This window comes from Puma concolor, chromosome A2 (genome assembly GCF_028749965.1).
Source record: "Puma concolor isolate L17-30 chromosome A2, mPumCon1.1.hap2, whole genome shotgun sequence".
Lineage (NCBI taxonomy): Eukaryota > Metazoa > Chordata > Mammalia > Carnivora > Felidae > Puma > Puma concolor.
In genome coordinates this window covers 89,610,678-89,629,530 of record NC_141668.1, presented here as the reverse complement: position 1 = coordinate 89,629,530, position 18,853 = coordinate 89,610,678, and the positions used below count along the sequence as shown (strand labels likewise).

At 37.4% G+C, this 18,853-nt stretch overlaps 1 protein-coding gene across 2 annotated transcripts in view; it reads left to right on the top strand.

Moving 5' to 3' along the window:
- RELN (reelin) overlaps nt 1–18,853 on the top strand; it is a 535,402-nt gene that overhangs the window by 138,432 nt on the left and 378,117 nt on the right. For both annotated transcript variants that reach the window (XM_025929644.2, XM_086696880.1), the window contains exon 3: nt 17,168–17,303. In XM_025929644.2, coding sequence (XP_025785429.1) covers nt 17,168–17,303 — 136 coding nt within the window. The remainder of the gene's footprint in view (nt 1–17,167; nt 17,304–18,853) is intronic.

The following is an 18,853-nucleotide window of genomic DNA, read 5'->3' as shown; positions in this document are numbered from 1 at the left end:
TGTTCCTTTTGCAAAAAAAAAAAAAAAAAAAAAAAGTAACACACACACACACACAAACACCCCAAGAGAATTTTACTTCCCTTTTAAGACCAATCTCTTAGTGTTTGAGAATGAACTAAGACTAGTTTATTCTGTGTCCTAAGTAGATGCATTTGCTGTCTCTTTGGACTCACAAAATAACGTACGCTTCTTTTATGATACTTAGAGTAATTTGCTTTGGATTATCAATATCTTTGCATGAGTCTTCCATTGTACGAAGCCCTCATAGCATCGTTAACTTTGTTGGCAAAAATCTGGCATCCTCATACTAGATCATAATTCCATAGCAGACCTAGAAACACATTGCTGATTGCAGGCTTCTGCTGTGCTCCTCCTGACATGCTACCCTTTGTCACCTTGAAGAATACAATAATGGACTCAGATCAAAGCCTTTTCTGTTCTTATTTTCGTCACTATTATTATCTCCTGACTGACTACAAGGATAAATTAAAATTTTGACTTGTCTCAGAAAGTCACAAGGGAGACGATTTTTGACACCAAATCTTTTACTCTTTTACTTCCCTCCCTGACCTGGTGAAGTCTCTAAACCAAATATAGAACTCCTCTATTAGTAAGATGTTTGAGTATACATATATAATTAAATATTTGTCTATTTACTTTTAATTTATACATTAAATACATATACTCCTGTATTTACATACTTTGTATATTATAGAACATCTAAATTTGACATTAAAATATAAAAGTTCTTTAAAAAAATTTTTTTTTAATATTTATTTATTTTTGACACAGAGAGACACAGAGCATGAGCAGGGGAGGGGCAAAGAGAGAGGGATACACAGAATCTGAAGCAGGCTCCAGGCTCTGAGCTGTTAGCACAGAGCCTGATGTGGGGCTCGAACTCACAGACCACGAGATCATGACCTGAGCCGAAGTCAGACACTCAAACAACTGAGCCACCCAGGCGCCCCTAAAATATAAAAGTTCTAATATTTCCTTCCCAACTATAGAAATAAATAAGTGAATTCTTTTAAAAAATGTTTGGGCTATGGGACACCTGAGTGGTTCAATGGTTAAGCATCCAAGTCTTGATTTAGGCTCAGGTCATAATCTTGTGGTTTGTGAGTTCAAGCCCTACATCAGGCTTGGGATTCTCTGTTTCTGTCTCTGTCTCTCTGCCCCTCCACTGCTCACTCTCTTTCTCTATTTCAAAATAAATAAATAAACGTTAAAAAAAAAAACTATAAAAATGTTTGGGTTGCCTTTTCAGTTACAAACTGTAGGTAAAATAATTTCAAATCTAAAATTAAATTTGTTTCTCTCAAAAAATACAAATTAGAAGTGATGTAAACTTTACCAACAATATAAAAAGCAACATAAGATTATAAATTCACATTAAATATAACATATATTACATAAATCCTAAAAGAAGCCATACAGTAGAAATATAATCATTCGTAATGATGCTAGGCATGATAGAATTTGAATGAAAGAGAAGAAACTTCACAGCGTTCACAGAGCCATGATTTGTTATAAATGAAAACTACAGGGGAGAAACAAAATTAAATTTACCTTTAACAAATAACTTGCTTTGTTAAAAACCTTTCTTGATGATCATTCACATGAGTATATATTCATATAATCCCAGTATTATTTTTTTAGATAAACCAGTATGCTTTGATTAAATTCAAATTAATAGATTATTACAATGTTTAAAATAATTATGTTTTATCTAATCTGTTTTAAACATGAAGGGATTTTAAGAATTTTTAAAGACTATTTTGTAATCATTTAACTCATTTTTCTCATCCAGTATTCAAATGTTTGCTTCACTGGAGTGTGAATTTTAATAAAGTGTATAAACTTAAAAATTTTTTTTAGTGTTTATTTTTGAGAGAGAGAGAGAGAGAGAGAGAGAGAGAGAGAGAGAGAGAGAATGAGTTGGGGAGGGGCAGAGAGCGAGGGAGACAGAATGCGAAGTAGGCTCCAGGCTCTGAGCTGTTAGCACAGAGCCCAACACGGGGCTCAAACTCACAGACTATGAAATCATGACCTGAGTCTGTCAGATGCTCAACTGACTGAGCCACAATTTTAATAAAATTTAAATTAAAGTAGTATACGTCATATTTTTCTGTGATTTGTCTTTAAAAATGTATTAGTATTTTTTATGTGATTTGGAATCACATGAGCTGAACATGAAATGTATTTCATTGTCAGAATTCATTCGTTGTCAGTGCTTTCTTATGGTACTTAAGCTTCCATCATGATGTAAATAAAGTGTTTGCAATAATTGTAATATCATACATGTTTAAACTGTATGTTTTGTATTATATGTGATTTAATATTTTTAAATTTATTAATTTCATAATAAAAGACTAGAGTTATCGAATGCAGTGCCTTTACCAGAAAAAAAAATCATTGGTTTTGTAAGTCAGTGGGAACATGGATGGAAATTTAGGGCTCCTAAAAAGTTTTAGTAATGTAGTAAAAACCAACATTTATATAATATATTTATTATATACTGAGCATAGTTTGAAACACATACATTAATTATGTAACCCAGTGGGGCAGGTACTATTGTTTTCCATATTTCACATAGGAGGAAACGATACTCATCACAGTTTTCCTTTGACGGCTGTAAAATAAACAGATTGTTGTTCTTCTTGAAAGTAGGAAATGTCATGGAGAAGAGGAAAGCAGACGTAGAAGTCTGCTCATCCATCTAGCAAGTAATTATTGAATGATGCTTTGCAAAACCAATGGATCAAATCACTTCTTTTAAGAAAGTTATAATCTAGTTAAGGAAATAGAAGTAAATCAACTATGATAAGCATTATATTAAAAGGAAGTATTAATCACAGAAATTCAGTTTTGCTGTGGTAAAAAATTAATCCCCAAATTTCAGCTTAATTAAACAGTTCTGTATAAATTAGGAATTCTTTAGGGTAGTTGTCCTCCATGCAGGGATTCAGCAATCTGTATTTCCATATTGTTGCTCTGCTATGTCAGTGTGTGGCTTCTACTGCCATTAAAGCAGTGGAATAAAGGAACCTGGTGGGCTCAGTCTATTCTGTGCTTCAATTAGGACATAGTAGACTAATTTCTGCTTATATCCCATTGGCCAGAATTATTCATATGGCCCTTTGGAACTACAGAGAGGCTAGAGCATGTGGGGGAGCATATGACTATTTGGTAAACTATACATACCTTTACCAAAAGGTATGTATAGTTAATTGGGGAAGGAGAAAGTTGGACAAGAGTTTTTATTCTATAGGCAGTTGATTGGAAAGTGGCAGAAGTCATGAAGTTATTATAGAGGCTGGTGAAGGTAATTGGGAAACAAAAGCTAAGGTCCTGGAAAGGAACTGTAAGAAGTCCCTTCAGTACCATGGAGAGCACCTGTCATATAAATTACTGGGATACCACATGATGTCAATAGCAACTCCTTTATTCAGCAACATTTCATTCCATAAACTTCTATTATATGCCTATCCTTGATTTTGTGGTTAAAAAATTTGTAACACATAACTAACAGTCTAATGGAGAATACAGATAACTCTCTGTAATGCACTTACTAGGTTCAATAGCAGAACTATTCTCTGAGCATTATGAGACCATGGAGATGTTCCTAATGTTAACTTTGGATACAGGAAGGAGTTGTACAGGAGAATTTCATGGAGGAGATGATTTATGATCCTGTATGTGTATTAAGTGGTGAGTAAGAGTTTAGCCAAGTCAGAAGAAGAAATGGTACTTAGGCCAGGGGTCAGCAAACTTTTTCTGTAAGTGGCCAGATAGTAAATAGTTTAGGCTTTTCAGGTCATAATGGTAGGCCTCTATTGCATATTTTTATTTTTGTTTTACAACTTTTCAAAATATGAAAGCTCATTCTTAGCTCAGTAGTAATACAACCACAGGCTATGGCCCAGATTTGACCCATGAGGCATAGTTTGCTGACCTCTGGTGTAGGCAGAGAGAACAAGTGCAAAACCAGAGGTGTGTATACATAGCTGTATATAGTTTTGTCATGATGGAATGTGAAGTTTGAATAAGGGTCATGATAAATGAGTCCAGAGAGATAGATGACAGAATGTCATGTTGCAGAACTTAGGCCTACTTCTGTAAATATGGATTGCCATTGAAGGATTTAAATCAGTGGAATGATGAAATCAGATTTGCATTTTAGAAAGGTAAAAATACTGAGAATGAGCCTGAGGAAGCAAAACTGAACTCGAAAGAGACAAAAATTAGGGAATTGTTGGTACTGGTCAAAAAAGAGATAATGAAAGCCTGAAATAAGGCATAGGAGGAAGGATAGGCAAGAGGGAGCAGATTGAAATGTTTTTGAAGTGACATCAGAAGGACTTCCTTATTGATTGACTGGGGTGGGGACAGAGGTTGGTAATAATTCTAAGACTAGATAGATGGTGTTCCTTAACTGAGATAATAAATATTATGCTACCTCATTAATGTTCCTCCTTTAGCAGGAACTCTGATTGTGAAAAGGATCTCTGCCATTTATTAAACATTTATACCATCTGGAGTCAGAAAATAGAGGCCCATTATCTGTTCTGATGTGACTCCTTGGGAAATCTGTTAGGAAGGGTATACGGAGCCTTTGCTCCTTTCCATCAAATAGATTGACTGCTATAAGCAATTTGTTTCTTTTGGCAGAATCCCCACTCAGGGTAAAGGATAAAGAACTCAATGTTCATGGACATAGTCCTAAAAGTCATGTTTGTTTAAGGCTATCAGTTATTTTGTCTATTTTTAGATTAAAAAAAAACCCAGAATTTTATATAGACTTTGAACTTGACCTCTGTAGTAGACCTATACCATTTATAATTATCCAACATTTTTATAAAGTTTCCCACATTGTGAACACCACCATTCCAAAATAGAACTCCTGCACTTCCTTTCTAGAGGTGAAGGTGTATAACGTAGTTTCCTCCTACTATCCAGACCCGCCCTCGTGAGATTTGGATATAAAAGAGTGCATGTGAGCTGGGGACTGAGCATGGGGAAATCCATATTCAATCACATGCAGTCATGAAAAGTTCTTATATATTTTTTGGTATAGTTGAGTTGAATGTTCTGTTATTTTAGTCCAAATATGGTTGATGTCAAGGAATGGGCAGTGGCAACTGTTGTGTTATGTTGGACCGGTCCTATGGACATCACTCCTTGCTGTACAGCATCCAAGTTTATTTTTCTGTATCTCCCAGGGAAGCTACCTAATATCACTCAAAATTCCTTTAATTAGTTAGATTGTATTCTGTGGTTTGCAACTGAGAGTAGGGCTTCGATGACATTATATTTTATATAAAATTTCATGGGATAGGGACAATTTGAGGCAAATCCCTAAAAAGGCTTCTTGGAGGAATAATGAAACAAAACAGAAAGGTTGAAACACACTGTCATAGACTAAATTGGAAACAGGATCAACTCACAGATATTACCATGACAATATGAGCTATGATGGTCACAAGAGGGGAAAAGGGAGGAGGATTCACTGTTCCTTTAAGATGTTGGGCATTTAAAGCCAGAAGACTGGGTTATTCACTTAAACACTGATAAAATATTTGATAAAGCACTTTGACCTGGAGCTATTTCTATATGCCACCAGTCTCTAGTTATTTAGAGATAGCTTTACTAGAGATAATTCTTTTAGATCAGCCAATCTGGAGGTACAGTTAAGATAATCAGATCCTGTTTTTCATATAGAAGCTTTCTCGGATTAGCCAAGGGTTGTCATGACCCTTGTTTATATTTGGCCTGGGCTTCATGCTTAGTCTGGGTGATCAGTCTGCAGATCACTTATTTATTTAAAGGGGAATTTTCTGTGAATGTGGTAGAAACAGAGAAGGACTGGGATATGTTCTTAAATCTGCAAATAAAATTTCAACCTTTAATGAGCACTCCCATAGTCGGTTTATAGACACTTTAGCATTTAATTCTCACAGAATGAATTATTACTTAACCATTTACATGGTTCTATTAAGTGTATCTTATTATTATCTACATAAATAATGATGATAAGACTTAGGGAGTTTAAGTTACCTTGCTCAAGATCGCACCACTAATAAGTGACAGGGCTGGGTCTCAAGTGGTCCCTGTAGAGACTAGTGACTTTGGACAACTTATTTAACCTCTTCAAGCCTTAGTTTCCTCATCTACAAAATGGGAGTAATAATAATGCTTCTTAGGATTTTTAATGAATAAGTGAGTTAATCTTTTTTTTTTTTTTTTTTTAATTTTTTTTTTCAACGTTTTTATTTTATTTTTGGGACAGAGAGAGACAGAGCATGAACGGGGGAGGGGCAGAGAGAGAGGGAGACACAGAATCGGAAACAGGCTCCAGGCTGTGAGCCATCAGCCCAGAGCCTGACGCGGGGCTCGAACTCACGGACCGCGAGATCGTGACCTGGCTGAAGTCGGACGCTTAACCGACTGCGCCACCCAGGCGCCCCTAAGTGAGTTAATCTTTGCAAAATACTCAGAACATTACCTGCATCGTTAAATACTCAGAAAATGTTAGGTGTTATTTTTCTGTCCAGAGTCTTCCCCTTCTTCTCCTCCACCTTTTACAAACTAGGATAAGCAGAGTTTTGAACCAGGGTGCTGGAGAGTAATTCTGGTATTGCATTAAACTACCTAATGCAATTAGCTGAGCAATTCTTTGGCAGTGAGGAAAGAGGAGGAGAGAGAGGTTTGAGAATCCTGTAGGTGGCTTATAGGGCTTGGAGTTATAGTCTGTAACAGTCTATAGTTTTGTTTTTTCTTAATTTTTTCTTATCTATTTATTCATTTGTTTGTTATAGTAAGGGCACTTAACATAAGATCTACTCTCAACAGTTGTTTTTTAATATTTACTTATTTTGAGAGAGAGAGGGAGAGAGAGCACAAGCAGGAGGAGGGGCAGAAAGAAAGGAGAGGAGAATCCCAAGCAGGCTCCGTGCTCTCAGATGGAGCTTGATATGGGACTTGGTCTCACCAACTGTGAGATCATGACCTGAGCCGAAATCAAGAGTTGGCTGCTCAGCAGAGTGAACAACCCAGGTGCCCCAGCTCTCAACAAATTTTTATATGTACAATATTGCTAACTATAACACAATGTTGTATAGCAGAATTCTACAACTTATTCATCTTGCATAACTGAAACTTTATATCTGTTGAACAGCAACTCCTACAACTCAACAGTATAAAAACAAATACCTGATTAAAAAATGGACAAAGAACTTAAACAGACATTTCTCCAAAGATGTACAAATAGCCAGTAGGTATATGAAAAGATGGTCAACATCACTAATCATAAGAGAAATCCAAATAAAAAATACAGTGAAATATCATCTCACAATTGTTGGGATGGCTATTATAAAAAAAGGTGTGTTGGCAAGGATGTGGGTAAATGGCAACTCCTATGCAGTATTGGTAGGAATACAGAAAGGTATAGGCACTATGGAAAACAATGAAGATTCCTCAAAAAATTAAAAGTAGAAATAACATATGATCCAGCAATTCCACTTAGGGGTAGATATCCAGAAGAATTGAAATCAGAATCTTGAAGAAATATCTGTACTTTCATGTTCACTACAGCACTGTTCACAATAGCCAAGGTATGGAAACAACCTAAATGCCCATCAATGGATGAATGGGTAAAGAAAACGCAGTATATACTTACTATGGAGTATTATTCAGCCTTTAAAAAGAAGGAAATCCTGCCATATGTGACAACATAGATGAACCTAACCAAGTGAAATAAACCAGTTACCGAAGGACAAATCCTGCATGATTCTGTTTATATGGGGTATCTAAAATAGTCAAATTCATAGAAGCAGAGAATAGAATGAATGTTGGTTGCCAGGGGCTGGGGGTGAAGGGAAAATGGAGAGTTGCTATTCAATGGGTATAATGTTTCAGTTATGCAAGATGTCTTGTTTTTTAATGTTTATTTCTGAGACAGAGAGACAGAGCATGAGCAGGGGAGGGGCAGAGAGAGAGGGAGACAGAATCGGAAGCAGGCTCCAGGCTCCGAGCTGTCAGCACAGAGCCCTACACGGGGCTTGAACTCACAGACTGTGAGATCATGACCTGAGCCGAAGTTGGACGCTTACCCGACTGAGCCACCCAGGCGCTCCAGATGTTTTGTTTTTTAAAGAAAGCCTTGCTGAGGCTCTTTTCAGCCTCCTTCATTGGCTGGGGTTTATGTCTTTAAAGCCTCTTCCTTTCTGGATTTTTCTGGCCTGCAAATGTGTTAAATCTGACTTCTAGCCTGGAAGTTGTACTATGAATCCTACACATACCAGGACAATTCAACAAAGCAGGCACCAGAGTGTGAGGCAAAATATAGTTCTGGACAGGTAGCCAGTGTGGTGCAGTTAGATTGGAAAAGCTAGGAGCAGACAATATGTAGTGATTAACTGCCACCAAGCAACTGTTAATGAGGGGGTGGGGTTGTATGCAGTGTTAGGAGGAAAGGTAGCAGAGGGTATACTGTGAACCAGTGGATGGATCAGAGAACTTCGGTTAATGCCAACTTTTACATAGCTCGTTGGAAAGGTTGCTACTCTGTCAAATGCAGTGGCCACATAGACCTAAGTATAACTGCATGACTTTGCCCTTTAGGGGAGCACTTTTGACCTAAAGATGTCTCACATCATATTCAACTCAGAGATGTGTCTACCAAGAGGACAAAGAGTATCCAGTAACTATCTGATGAGAAATTAAGGTGTTTTGGGGGTGCCTGCATGGCTCAGTCGATTAAGTGTCCAGCTTTAGCTCAGATCATGATCTCACATTTCATGAGTTCTAGCCCTGCATTGGGCTCAGTGCTGACAGCTCAGAGCCTAGAGCCCGCTTCAGATTCAGTGTCTATCTCTTTGCCCCTCCCCTGCTTGTTCTCTCTCTCTCTCTCCCTCTCTTTCTCTCTCTCAAAAGTAAATAAATATTTAAAAAAATTTTTTAAAGAAATTAAGGTGTTTGGACAGGGGGTGGTGGAGGAGGAGGACCTGAGTTTGTACTTAGAGGAGGGAGTCCTCTTCCTGCTTACTCTCAGGTGGTTTGCTCTCCATCACTGGATTTGGACAGGATTTCTTTTGGATCAGGACAGGAGTCTGCCCCAGAAGTGAGGTACTCCCACTTAAGGATATAGGTAGGGAAGAAGCCAGTGCACAGTGTGAGATAAAAGATGTTTTCACTCTTATGTGGATCCTGAGAAACTTAACAGAAGACCATGGGGGAGGGGAAGGAAAAAAAAGTTAGAGAGGGAGGGAGCCAAACCATAAGAGACTCTTAAAAACTGAGAATAAACTGAGGGTTGATGGGGGGTGGGAGGGAGGGGAGGGTGGGTGATGGGCATTGAGGAGGGCACCTGTTGGGATGAGCACTGGGTGTTGTATGGAAACCAATTTGACAATAAATTTATAATAAAAAATAAAAATTAAAAAAAGATGTGTTCAAGTGTCATTTACTAGTTCTGTTATCCTTACAAATCACTTAAGATCACTGGTTCTTGATAATTCTGTCTCTAAAATGGCAATGATAATATTTAGCATATATAGTGCTAACTATGTGCTGTGCACTCATTTAATCTTCACAGCCACCCTATTATTACCATCTCTATTTTCCTGGAGAGGAAACTGAGGAACAGAGTTTTTGAGCACCCTGCCCCAATTCCATAGCTCCTTGGTAGTGGAGCAAGGATCTGAACCCAGGCAGACTGCCTCCAGGGTCTGTGCTGTCAACCTTTCCTGTCTACTGCCCCTCCAACAGTAGTAAGGTAATAATATGGATAAAACACTGGGCACAGAGAAGGCATTTGCTAAATGGTAGTGCTGGGAGAGGAACAGAGAGGGAAGGCAGCAGCAGTAATTCTCATTTTTTTTTGTAATTGCAATGAGTGAGGAAAGAATTGGGTTGACATGGAATAAGATCTTTTTATACAGCTGACAAAAGGTGTGTAAATAGCATGAATCCTCATACATTTCTGACTTACGCTGATAGGTGTACAATTTCAGAATGATTTTAAAGGTTTTAGTGCTTTTTGCTTCTAGACTTAAATATGAGACCAGATGCCTTTAAATCAATGTTTTAAAAATTAAACATACCCAGTGTATATGTGTGAGCATGTGTGCACAGACTATTCATTATCTAGAAGCGCTATTTAAGAGCTATTCTTTTCATATCCATTTTCATCAGACTGGTGCTTCACAGATAAGGTGCAATAAGGATGTTTCCAGAAAGTTCTGTGATTACTTTTTACCATGTAAATTATATTACCATATAATAACGTGTTTGGCTTTGTTGAAATATTTGAGTACATTGACCTAGCAAAGAAGGCAAATAATAGACAAGTCAAATTCTGTAAGTAAACAGTTACTTGTATTTAAATCAAATGAAAAGATTTAAAAAATGACTAAAAGGAACTCTATAATTCATTTTCTCTATTCACTTACAATATAACACTAACTCTCCAAACTAGATTTGCAGAAGGGTCTATTTTTTTTATTACATGATGGAAGACTTTAGATACCCCTTTTAAGAAAAGAGCAAATGATAAAAATAAAAGCAAATAGTAATCACCTTAAATATTTGTCTTATCTTCCACTTCTTATGTAGACATGTTAATAAATTACTAAAACTCCCTGATAAAACATTCTACCATATTTTCTGGAAGTGTTTAAAATGACAAAATAATATTTATTTTAAGTTTTCATCATTTTATGTATAAAAGTTACATTTTCCACAAACAAAGATCTATAATATTAATGTACTTGCCCTTTCTTTGGAAATATCTCATCCACAGATATCTCAGTTCTGGAAAACCATGAAAAATAAACCAGGATATGTTTCTACCCACTTTAGCACTAACCATGGCAAATTACAAACTAAACAGATTTGAGTGATCCACATCTTTAATCTATAAAATACAGAATAAACCCAAAAAGAATGTGTCATTTTCCTACTACATTGGTTATTTGGGGTAATAAAGTCTTCAGTGTGTTTCCTGGAAGTGAATAGCCTACATTTTTATGAGAATCTGTACATTTTATTTTAGAGATGGGGAGATCATAGAAATTTTAGTTACAGTTCTGAAGATCCAAGGTGTGCACATTAAAAGCATAGAAAAGTATTCCTGTGGGAAAATGGAGTTCATACAAGGTTTAGTCACAAACTTAAAATAACTGAAGACTTGTCAAGGAAAATGACATCCCAGAAGGCAAAGTAATGTGTATCACTGTCTTAAAAGGAATCATGGAAGCAACTTTAGAACAATTAAAGACACCGTGAGCCTAATCTTGCAGAAGTATAATGTGGATAAAGGAAGCTGTGATACAGATTTGTATCCTTCAACCACAACTTCAATTAAGACAAATATTAAGATATTTTTAAACTAGATATTCAGTGGTGTGAATGACTTAATGAATTTAAAACACCCATGCTATGTCAAAGAGTTATATTGACTGTTTCTTAATATAGAAATTACAGCTAGATTGGAAATATTCTATATTGTTCAAGTGTATATACACAGTATTCAAAAGGAAAATGTGTTCATAACATGGATGCTTTAAAATTTTTCTAGACAAGTTACCCATCTTGTAGAACTTCAGAGTTTGAAATTATGCTTTACTTTCTTTGCCCAAAGATAGATCGGGAGAGCCATACTTCTTGAAGTGCTGATTTTCTCTCATAGTCCATAGTATACTTGGAAAAGTACAGCTTTTTATCTCTGAGGAAGAAGTTCCCCATGAACATTTTTTGGATAAGAATTTACACATAACCACAACAATGAACATAAAATCTTTAGTATTGCTACAGTACACACATACACATTTAATAAGTATGTATCTCCCTGAGATACATGTAATTAATTTCTATTATAGATCCTGTTTTTCCTTTTTCAAGTCATATTAAAAACTCAGTATGGGGGCGCCTGGGTGGCGCAGTCGGTTAAGCGTCCGACTTCAGCCAGGTCACGATCTCGCGGTCCGTGAGTTCGAGCCCCGCGTCGGGCTCTGGGCTGATGGCTCAGAGCCTGGAGCCTGTTTCCGATTCTGTGTCTCCCTCTCTCTCTGCCCCTCGCCCGTTCATGCTCTGTCTCTCTCTGTCCCAAAAATAAATAAACGTTGAAAAAAAAATTAAAAAAAAAAAAAACTCAGTATGTATCCCATTATCCAGCATGCAGCAGGGAAAGCACCATCGTAAATTTAAATTCATTATCAAATTCAAATTACAGTTATCCCAAGAATAGGTTCCCAAATCACATACATTAATTAGATGGCATATGTCTTTCATGACACAAGCCATTAAGAAGATCACTGTGGCGGATGCAGTAAATTGTGTTTCATAGATCCCTGGAAGCTGAGTCTGACTGCTCATTCTCCTGGTTCTCATTTTATATTTACACCGCTGCTCATTGTGTCTGCCTTTGTGAGATGTCCTCCCATCTTTCTTCTGGTTATTTAGATTGTACTCAGAGAGCCATGGAACTGGAGGGGTTCTTAGTGATCATGGACCAGCAGTTTACAGATGTCAGAACTGAAGCTTGAGAAGGTGTTCCCTGACAAGGTCATGCAGCAGTGCATGGCAGAGTGAGGGGATAGTCTCTTGGTTATTCCCTGCTGCCTCGTGTAAATAAAAACAGATATGGGAAATCTTGGCTTTTCTCTCAAGACTCAGCTCCAGTCTCCCTCTTTAATATCTGACTGGATAGCAGGGGCACTGGTTTGGATTCAGGCTATCCTATCCACTTTCTCTTTGAGCACGAGCAAGTTCCTTTATCTCCATTGTCTCAGGGTCCTAATAGGTAAAGAGAAGATAACAGCACCTACTTCATAGGGTTGAAGAGCCTCAAATAAGTTCATATTCACGAAACACAAAAGCAGCAGGCCATAGTAAGTGCTTAATAAGAATTATTATAATCATTATTATAATTGTCTTTATTAATCACTCTTCTCCTATTTTGTAATTTTCACAAATACCACTCATTCAGCACTTATTTTCCAGATGTTTTATTTACAATGTCAGTTTGCCCCAGTTTTCTTTTTCCAGCTCTAGTCATTTCAAGATAGGGATTATGTCCTACATGTTTTCTAGGTACCTCCACAGAGCCTAACAGAGTGTTTAATCCAAAACAGATATACTGTATACTGTATACTGTAAATACTGTTTTTTTCTGCTGGTTGATATTAAGATGTTTTCTAATCGTTGTAACTCTGCCAACCCTTACATATTTTCAAAGAAAATGCCAATTAAAATGTGGTAACCCAAATGTCCATCCACAGATGAATGGGTAAAGAAGATGTGGTGTGTGTGTGTGTGTGTGTGTGTGTGTGTGTGTGTACATATACACACACACACACACACACACAAAGTAGAATGTTAGCCATAAAAGAACGGAGATCTTGCCATTTGCAACAACATAGGTGGACTTAGAGGTTATAATGCTAAGTGAAATAAGTCCAACAGAGAAAGACAAATACCATATGGTTCCACTCTTATGTGGAATTTAAGAAACAAAACAAATGGATAAACAAAGAGAAAAAGAGATAAAAAACATAGACTCTTACATACAAAAGACAAACTGATGGTTGCCAGAGGGGAGGTGGAGGGGGGGGGTAGGTGAAACATAAAAGGGGATTAAAAGTACACTTACGATGAGCATGGAGTAATGTACAGAATTATTGAATCATTATATTGTACACCTGAAACTAACATTGTATGTTAATTATACTCCAATTAAAAAGTAAAACTAAATAAAATATGGTAACAGTATAATATGCTAGTGCTCTTTATTAAAAAAGTAAAGAGCACAGCACACTTATAGTATGTGAAGATACATAAAAAGGCCCCAGAATACATGTTTGGGTGGTTCTGACAGTAGTGGGTAAAGGATGGGATATTTTGCATTACTCTCAGGGCCATTGTGTCAGTCACTGCTGGATACTTCCAAACTGTATATTGGTACCATGTCCATATTATTCTAAGCCCTGAGGCCTGGACAACATTTTACTAAGACACATTTTCAACATTTCCTTGGCTACACATTGGAATTGCTTGGTGAGCTTCTGAAACTCCTAAAACCCAGGCTTTATCCCAAACCAGTTGACTCAGAATCTCTAGGAACCAGAATTTATTCCATCGCTTCAGATAGTGCCACTGTGCAGCCATGTTGGGGAACTGCTGTGCCAGACTGTTGGATTGCAAGAATGTTGTTCTGTGGCGTATTTACTCAGAGCAGGGGACGATGTAACAACAGCAATATAGCTACTTTTACAAGTTGTCATGTAGTAGTATGCAGTCTAGGCATTGACTCACTTTCTAGGAGGGGTTTTGAAGAATGGGGGGATTTTGAATATGAATCCTGTTACCAAGGCTGTGAAACCCTGAGACCTTATTTTGTTTGATTCATTTCCCTTCCCACATGATTGTGGCTGGAACTTTTGTTTTCCTTTTTGGTCAGGCTGACTCCTGTAGCTGTGTCATTTTCCACACACACAGAATTTCTGCTTTATGCCCAACCAGAGTGGAGTGGCAGTTCCTGAGTCATGGCCGCTGAGTCTCCTGTGGCACTCTGTGATTTCCCTGGGAAGTCTCTTATCCTCCCTAACCTTGTGGTTTCTGACTTGATGAATTTTGCCTCAAGACGTAGCTTGAAAAAATAAAAACTTGAATGTGAAAAAGGGCATCACTGGAATATGTCAAAATATATAGACCTGTTTTTCTGTTGCTTTGTCCAATATGACCTATACTTCTATTCTAGAAGATTCTTTTTCACTAGGTAATATAACATATGAGATATAATTTCTGTTGTTTTTTTAATTTTTTAAGTTAAGTCATTCTTGTATTTATTGAGAACAATATTTATTGAATATCTGTGATGTATCAGGCATTGTGATACTTGCTTGGAATATAAAAATTAAAAATGTAGTTCCCCACAGACTCCTTGGAAAGATGGTCAAGTGCTATGATGAGGAATGTATGAACTATTAGGATGACATGTAGGAAGGGCACCTTCCTACATGGGGCACTGTATTAGATGCTTCCATGTGTATTGGATCATTTAATTCCCACAATAACTTTATGGTGGAGGGGACATGGTATTTCCATTTTATAGGCAAGAAAACTGGGTCTCAGATAGAGTAAGTCATTCACCTAAGTTCACATACCCAGGAAATGAATTTTTACTTAATTGCTCCTTCCTGGAAATGTTTTTATTCATATTTTTATTAATGAACTTTGTTTTTAGAGCACGTTTAGGTCACAGCAAAATTGAATGGAAAGTACAGGCATTTCCCATGTACCCCCACTCCCCCCCCCAACTCTCTACTATTGGCTACATCCTGCACTACAGTGATATATTTGTTACAACAGATTAACCTACGCTGACACAGCATTACCACTCAAAGTCCTGTAGTTTACATTAGGATTCACTCTTAGTGTTGGACATTCTATGTGTTTTAGCAAATATATAATGACATGTATCCACTATTAAATGGAATAGTTTCACTGCCCTAAAAATCCTTTATGTTCCACCTGTTAATCTTTGCCTCCCTCCTAACCCCTGGAAACTAGTGATCTTTTTACTGTCTCCATAGTTTTGCCTTTGCCAGAGGGTCATATTGTTGGAATCATATAGTATGTAGCTTTTCCAGATCGGCTTCTTTCATTTAGCAGACTGCATTTACTTATCCATGCCTTTTCATGGCTTGATAGCTCATCTCCTTTTAGCCCTGAATAATACTCTATTGTTTGGATGTACCACAATTTATTTTTCCATTCACTTATTGAAGGGTATCTTGGTTGCTTTCAAGCTTTGACAATGATGAGTAAGACTGCTGTATACATCCATGTGCAGGTTTTTGTGTGGACAGAAATCTTTCATTTATTTGGGTAAATACCATGGAGCATGATTGCTGGATCATATGGTAAGAGTATGTTTATTTTTGTAAGAAAATGCCAGAGTGTCTTCCAGAGTGGCTGTACCGTTTTGCATTCTCACCAGCAGTGAATAAGAGTTCCTGTTGTTCCACATCCTCACCAGCATTTGGTGTTGTCAGTGTTTTGCACTGTGGCCATGTAATAGTGAATTGGCATTTCGTTGTTGTTTTACTTTGCCATGCTGTCATAGCATAGAATGTTGAACATCTTTTCATGTATTTGCCATCTGTGTATCTTTTGGTGAGGTGTCTATTCGTGTCTTTTGCCTATTTTTAAAAAATTGAGTTTATTTTCTTATTATTGAGTTACTGGTTAATATTTTATGTCTGAGGTAAACATAAAATAAATCATCTTATTAAAAAAAAAAAGCATCCCCTGATAGTTCCGCTGGGAGCTGACCTGGTGCCCACAGCTCAGTCATGGTACTCTCATGTGGAATGTAAGCAGTTTTGCAGAATATCAATATAGGACAAGGCCACCTTGAAACTGATGGCTTGAGCCAAAACCCAGACCACTTTGTAATCATGTCTGAACACAGGCAAAATCAAGAACACGGTGCAAATCACAAAAATGACCATCTCTCTCTCTATGCTAACATGACTGTGTTGCTTTTTTATCAGTCACAACTTTGGCCTAAGCCATTCCTCATATCTCCCAGATAAAAATTATTAAGATACTCAGTGATAAAATTGTCCCACTTTCTGATAACACCAAATCCAGAAGCAAACCTACCTAACCCTGTAACCTCCCCAGCAAGATTAGGGAATCCCAGGATGCAGGACTTTCAGAACTAAAATCAGGAAATTCCCAGGACAGATAGATCACCCTACTCTCTTAAATAACTTAACACAAGTACAAATATTTTAACAAGCCTTTGCTAACATCCTCTTACTGAGGTACTTCCCAGTTTCCAAGAATATTTGGTCTCATTTGCTGTAAATGCTTCCAATAAATCCAACCTTGTCATATTATAGGTGTGGTCCTGGTGGTCTTTGGTGATGGACTAAGACCAGTCCATAAAATCAAAGCAAAGAAAATACAATAGCAATGAAATTAGTAGATTACTCCTTAACAAATGTGGAAAGTTGCAAAGCTTACAGGAAAGTCAAACAGCATGATGAATCTCAACATGAAAGAAAAGGGTCCAGAAACTCTTGTTAGTGCCATGGTAAGAAAGACTTTGTTTTATTTGTCTTTATGACAGCTTCCCTTCCTTTCTGTCTCTCAGGAATCATGTCTGACCACCAGTTTGGTAACCAGTTTATGTGCAGCGTGGTGGCGTCTCATGTGAGTCATCTGCCCACAACCAACCTCAGCTTCGTCTGGATTGCCCCACCTGCTGGCACTGGCTGCGTGAATTTCATGTAAGTACCCAAAGTGTCTGTGACTGTAGGGAAGGCAAATATACCTCTCATGGGATTACATATAGAGTAAGTATTTAAATGTAGTATTTCAACGAGGTTGACCTTAATTAAAGCCACTAATTTTGGTATCAAAAAGACTTCAAAACCATAAAAAAGGCAACTTTAGTAGTTTAATTTTGCATATTTCTTTATACTTTAAGAGTTCTAGATTGGATTTTAGCTGACAAAAATATGGGGCACCTGGATGGCTCAGTTGGTTAAAGCATCCAACTTCAGCTCAGGTCATGATCTCATGGTTCGTGAGTTTGAGCCCTGTTATCGGTCTCTCTGCTGTCAGCACAGAGCCAGCTTCGAATCCATTGTTCCCGCTTCTCTCTCTGCCCCTACCTGGCTCATTCTCTTTCTGTCTGTCTCTCTAAATAGATAGGTAGGTAGGTAGGTAGATAGATAGATAGATAGATAGATAGATAGATAGATAGATAGATACACAAGAAGATAAAAGTATGTGAAAAAGTCAAGGCAGTAGGGAAACAAAGTATAAAAACAAGTACAAAAAAATGCCATGAGGCTCCATGCATGTTTTGGAGGAAGATCACAAATTTAGCTTTCAGCTTTATGGTCATTAGTGCCAAGAGAGAAATGGGATCAGTTAGGTGAGGTGGTGGTGAGGAGTCAGGGAGTCTATAGAAACATAATGACTCTTCCATGTGCTTTCATTAAGAGGAAGCTGGGGAATGCAGTGAGCATTGTCCCAACAGCATCCTTAGATATTAACGCTGCACAATGGTTCAAATGCTGTGACTTGTGACATCTCTCCGTATAAACTATATCCCTAGCCCTGGCCCAGAATCACCACTCCTTCTATTTCATAGTCTTCTCTCTTTTTTTATGCCCTATATTTTTTTTATTTCTAACGCATAATATACTTCATTTCTTTATTTATGTATGTTATTTATTGTCTGTCACTTCCTACTGAAATGGAAGTGCCTTGACAGCAAGAATTTTTTTTCTGTTTTGTTCACTGATTTGCCCCAACTGTCTAGAACAGTCACTGACACACAGTAAACACCCACGAAATATTTGTTTAGTGGATGTGTAGGCCAATGGAATACAGCCAAAGGCAGTTCATAAATAGCTATTCTATGGACAGTCAGGCAAAACAGAGCTCGAAGGCATCTTGAATGGTTTTCGATTCTGAACCTTCTGCTCAAATAACAAAATTCCATAAAACCTGCATACTCTAAAATTCACCACTACCTTTCCTTCCCCTTTAAAAACATACAGTTCAATGTCAAGGGTTCCTATGGCTCCCACATCACTGATTATATACTTCCTGTCTATCCTCTGGGTTACCCATGCTGTAAGCATCAGATTAATCCTCCCCAACTGATTGACATTTAATCCTATCATTTCTCCTTCAGAAAGTTTTTCATACTTGAGCCTTTTCCTTCCAGTACCTTTTGCTAAAATGATTACAGTAACTTCCTAAATGATCTGTTCACCTCCAGCCTATCTCCTCCAGTCAATCCTGCACATTGCTGTCTAGTTAG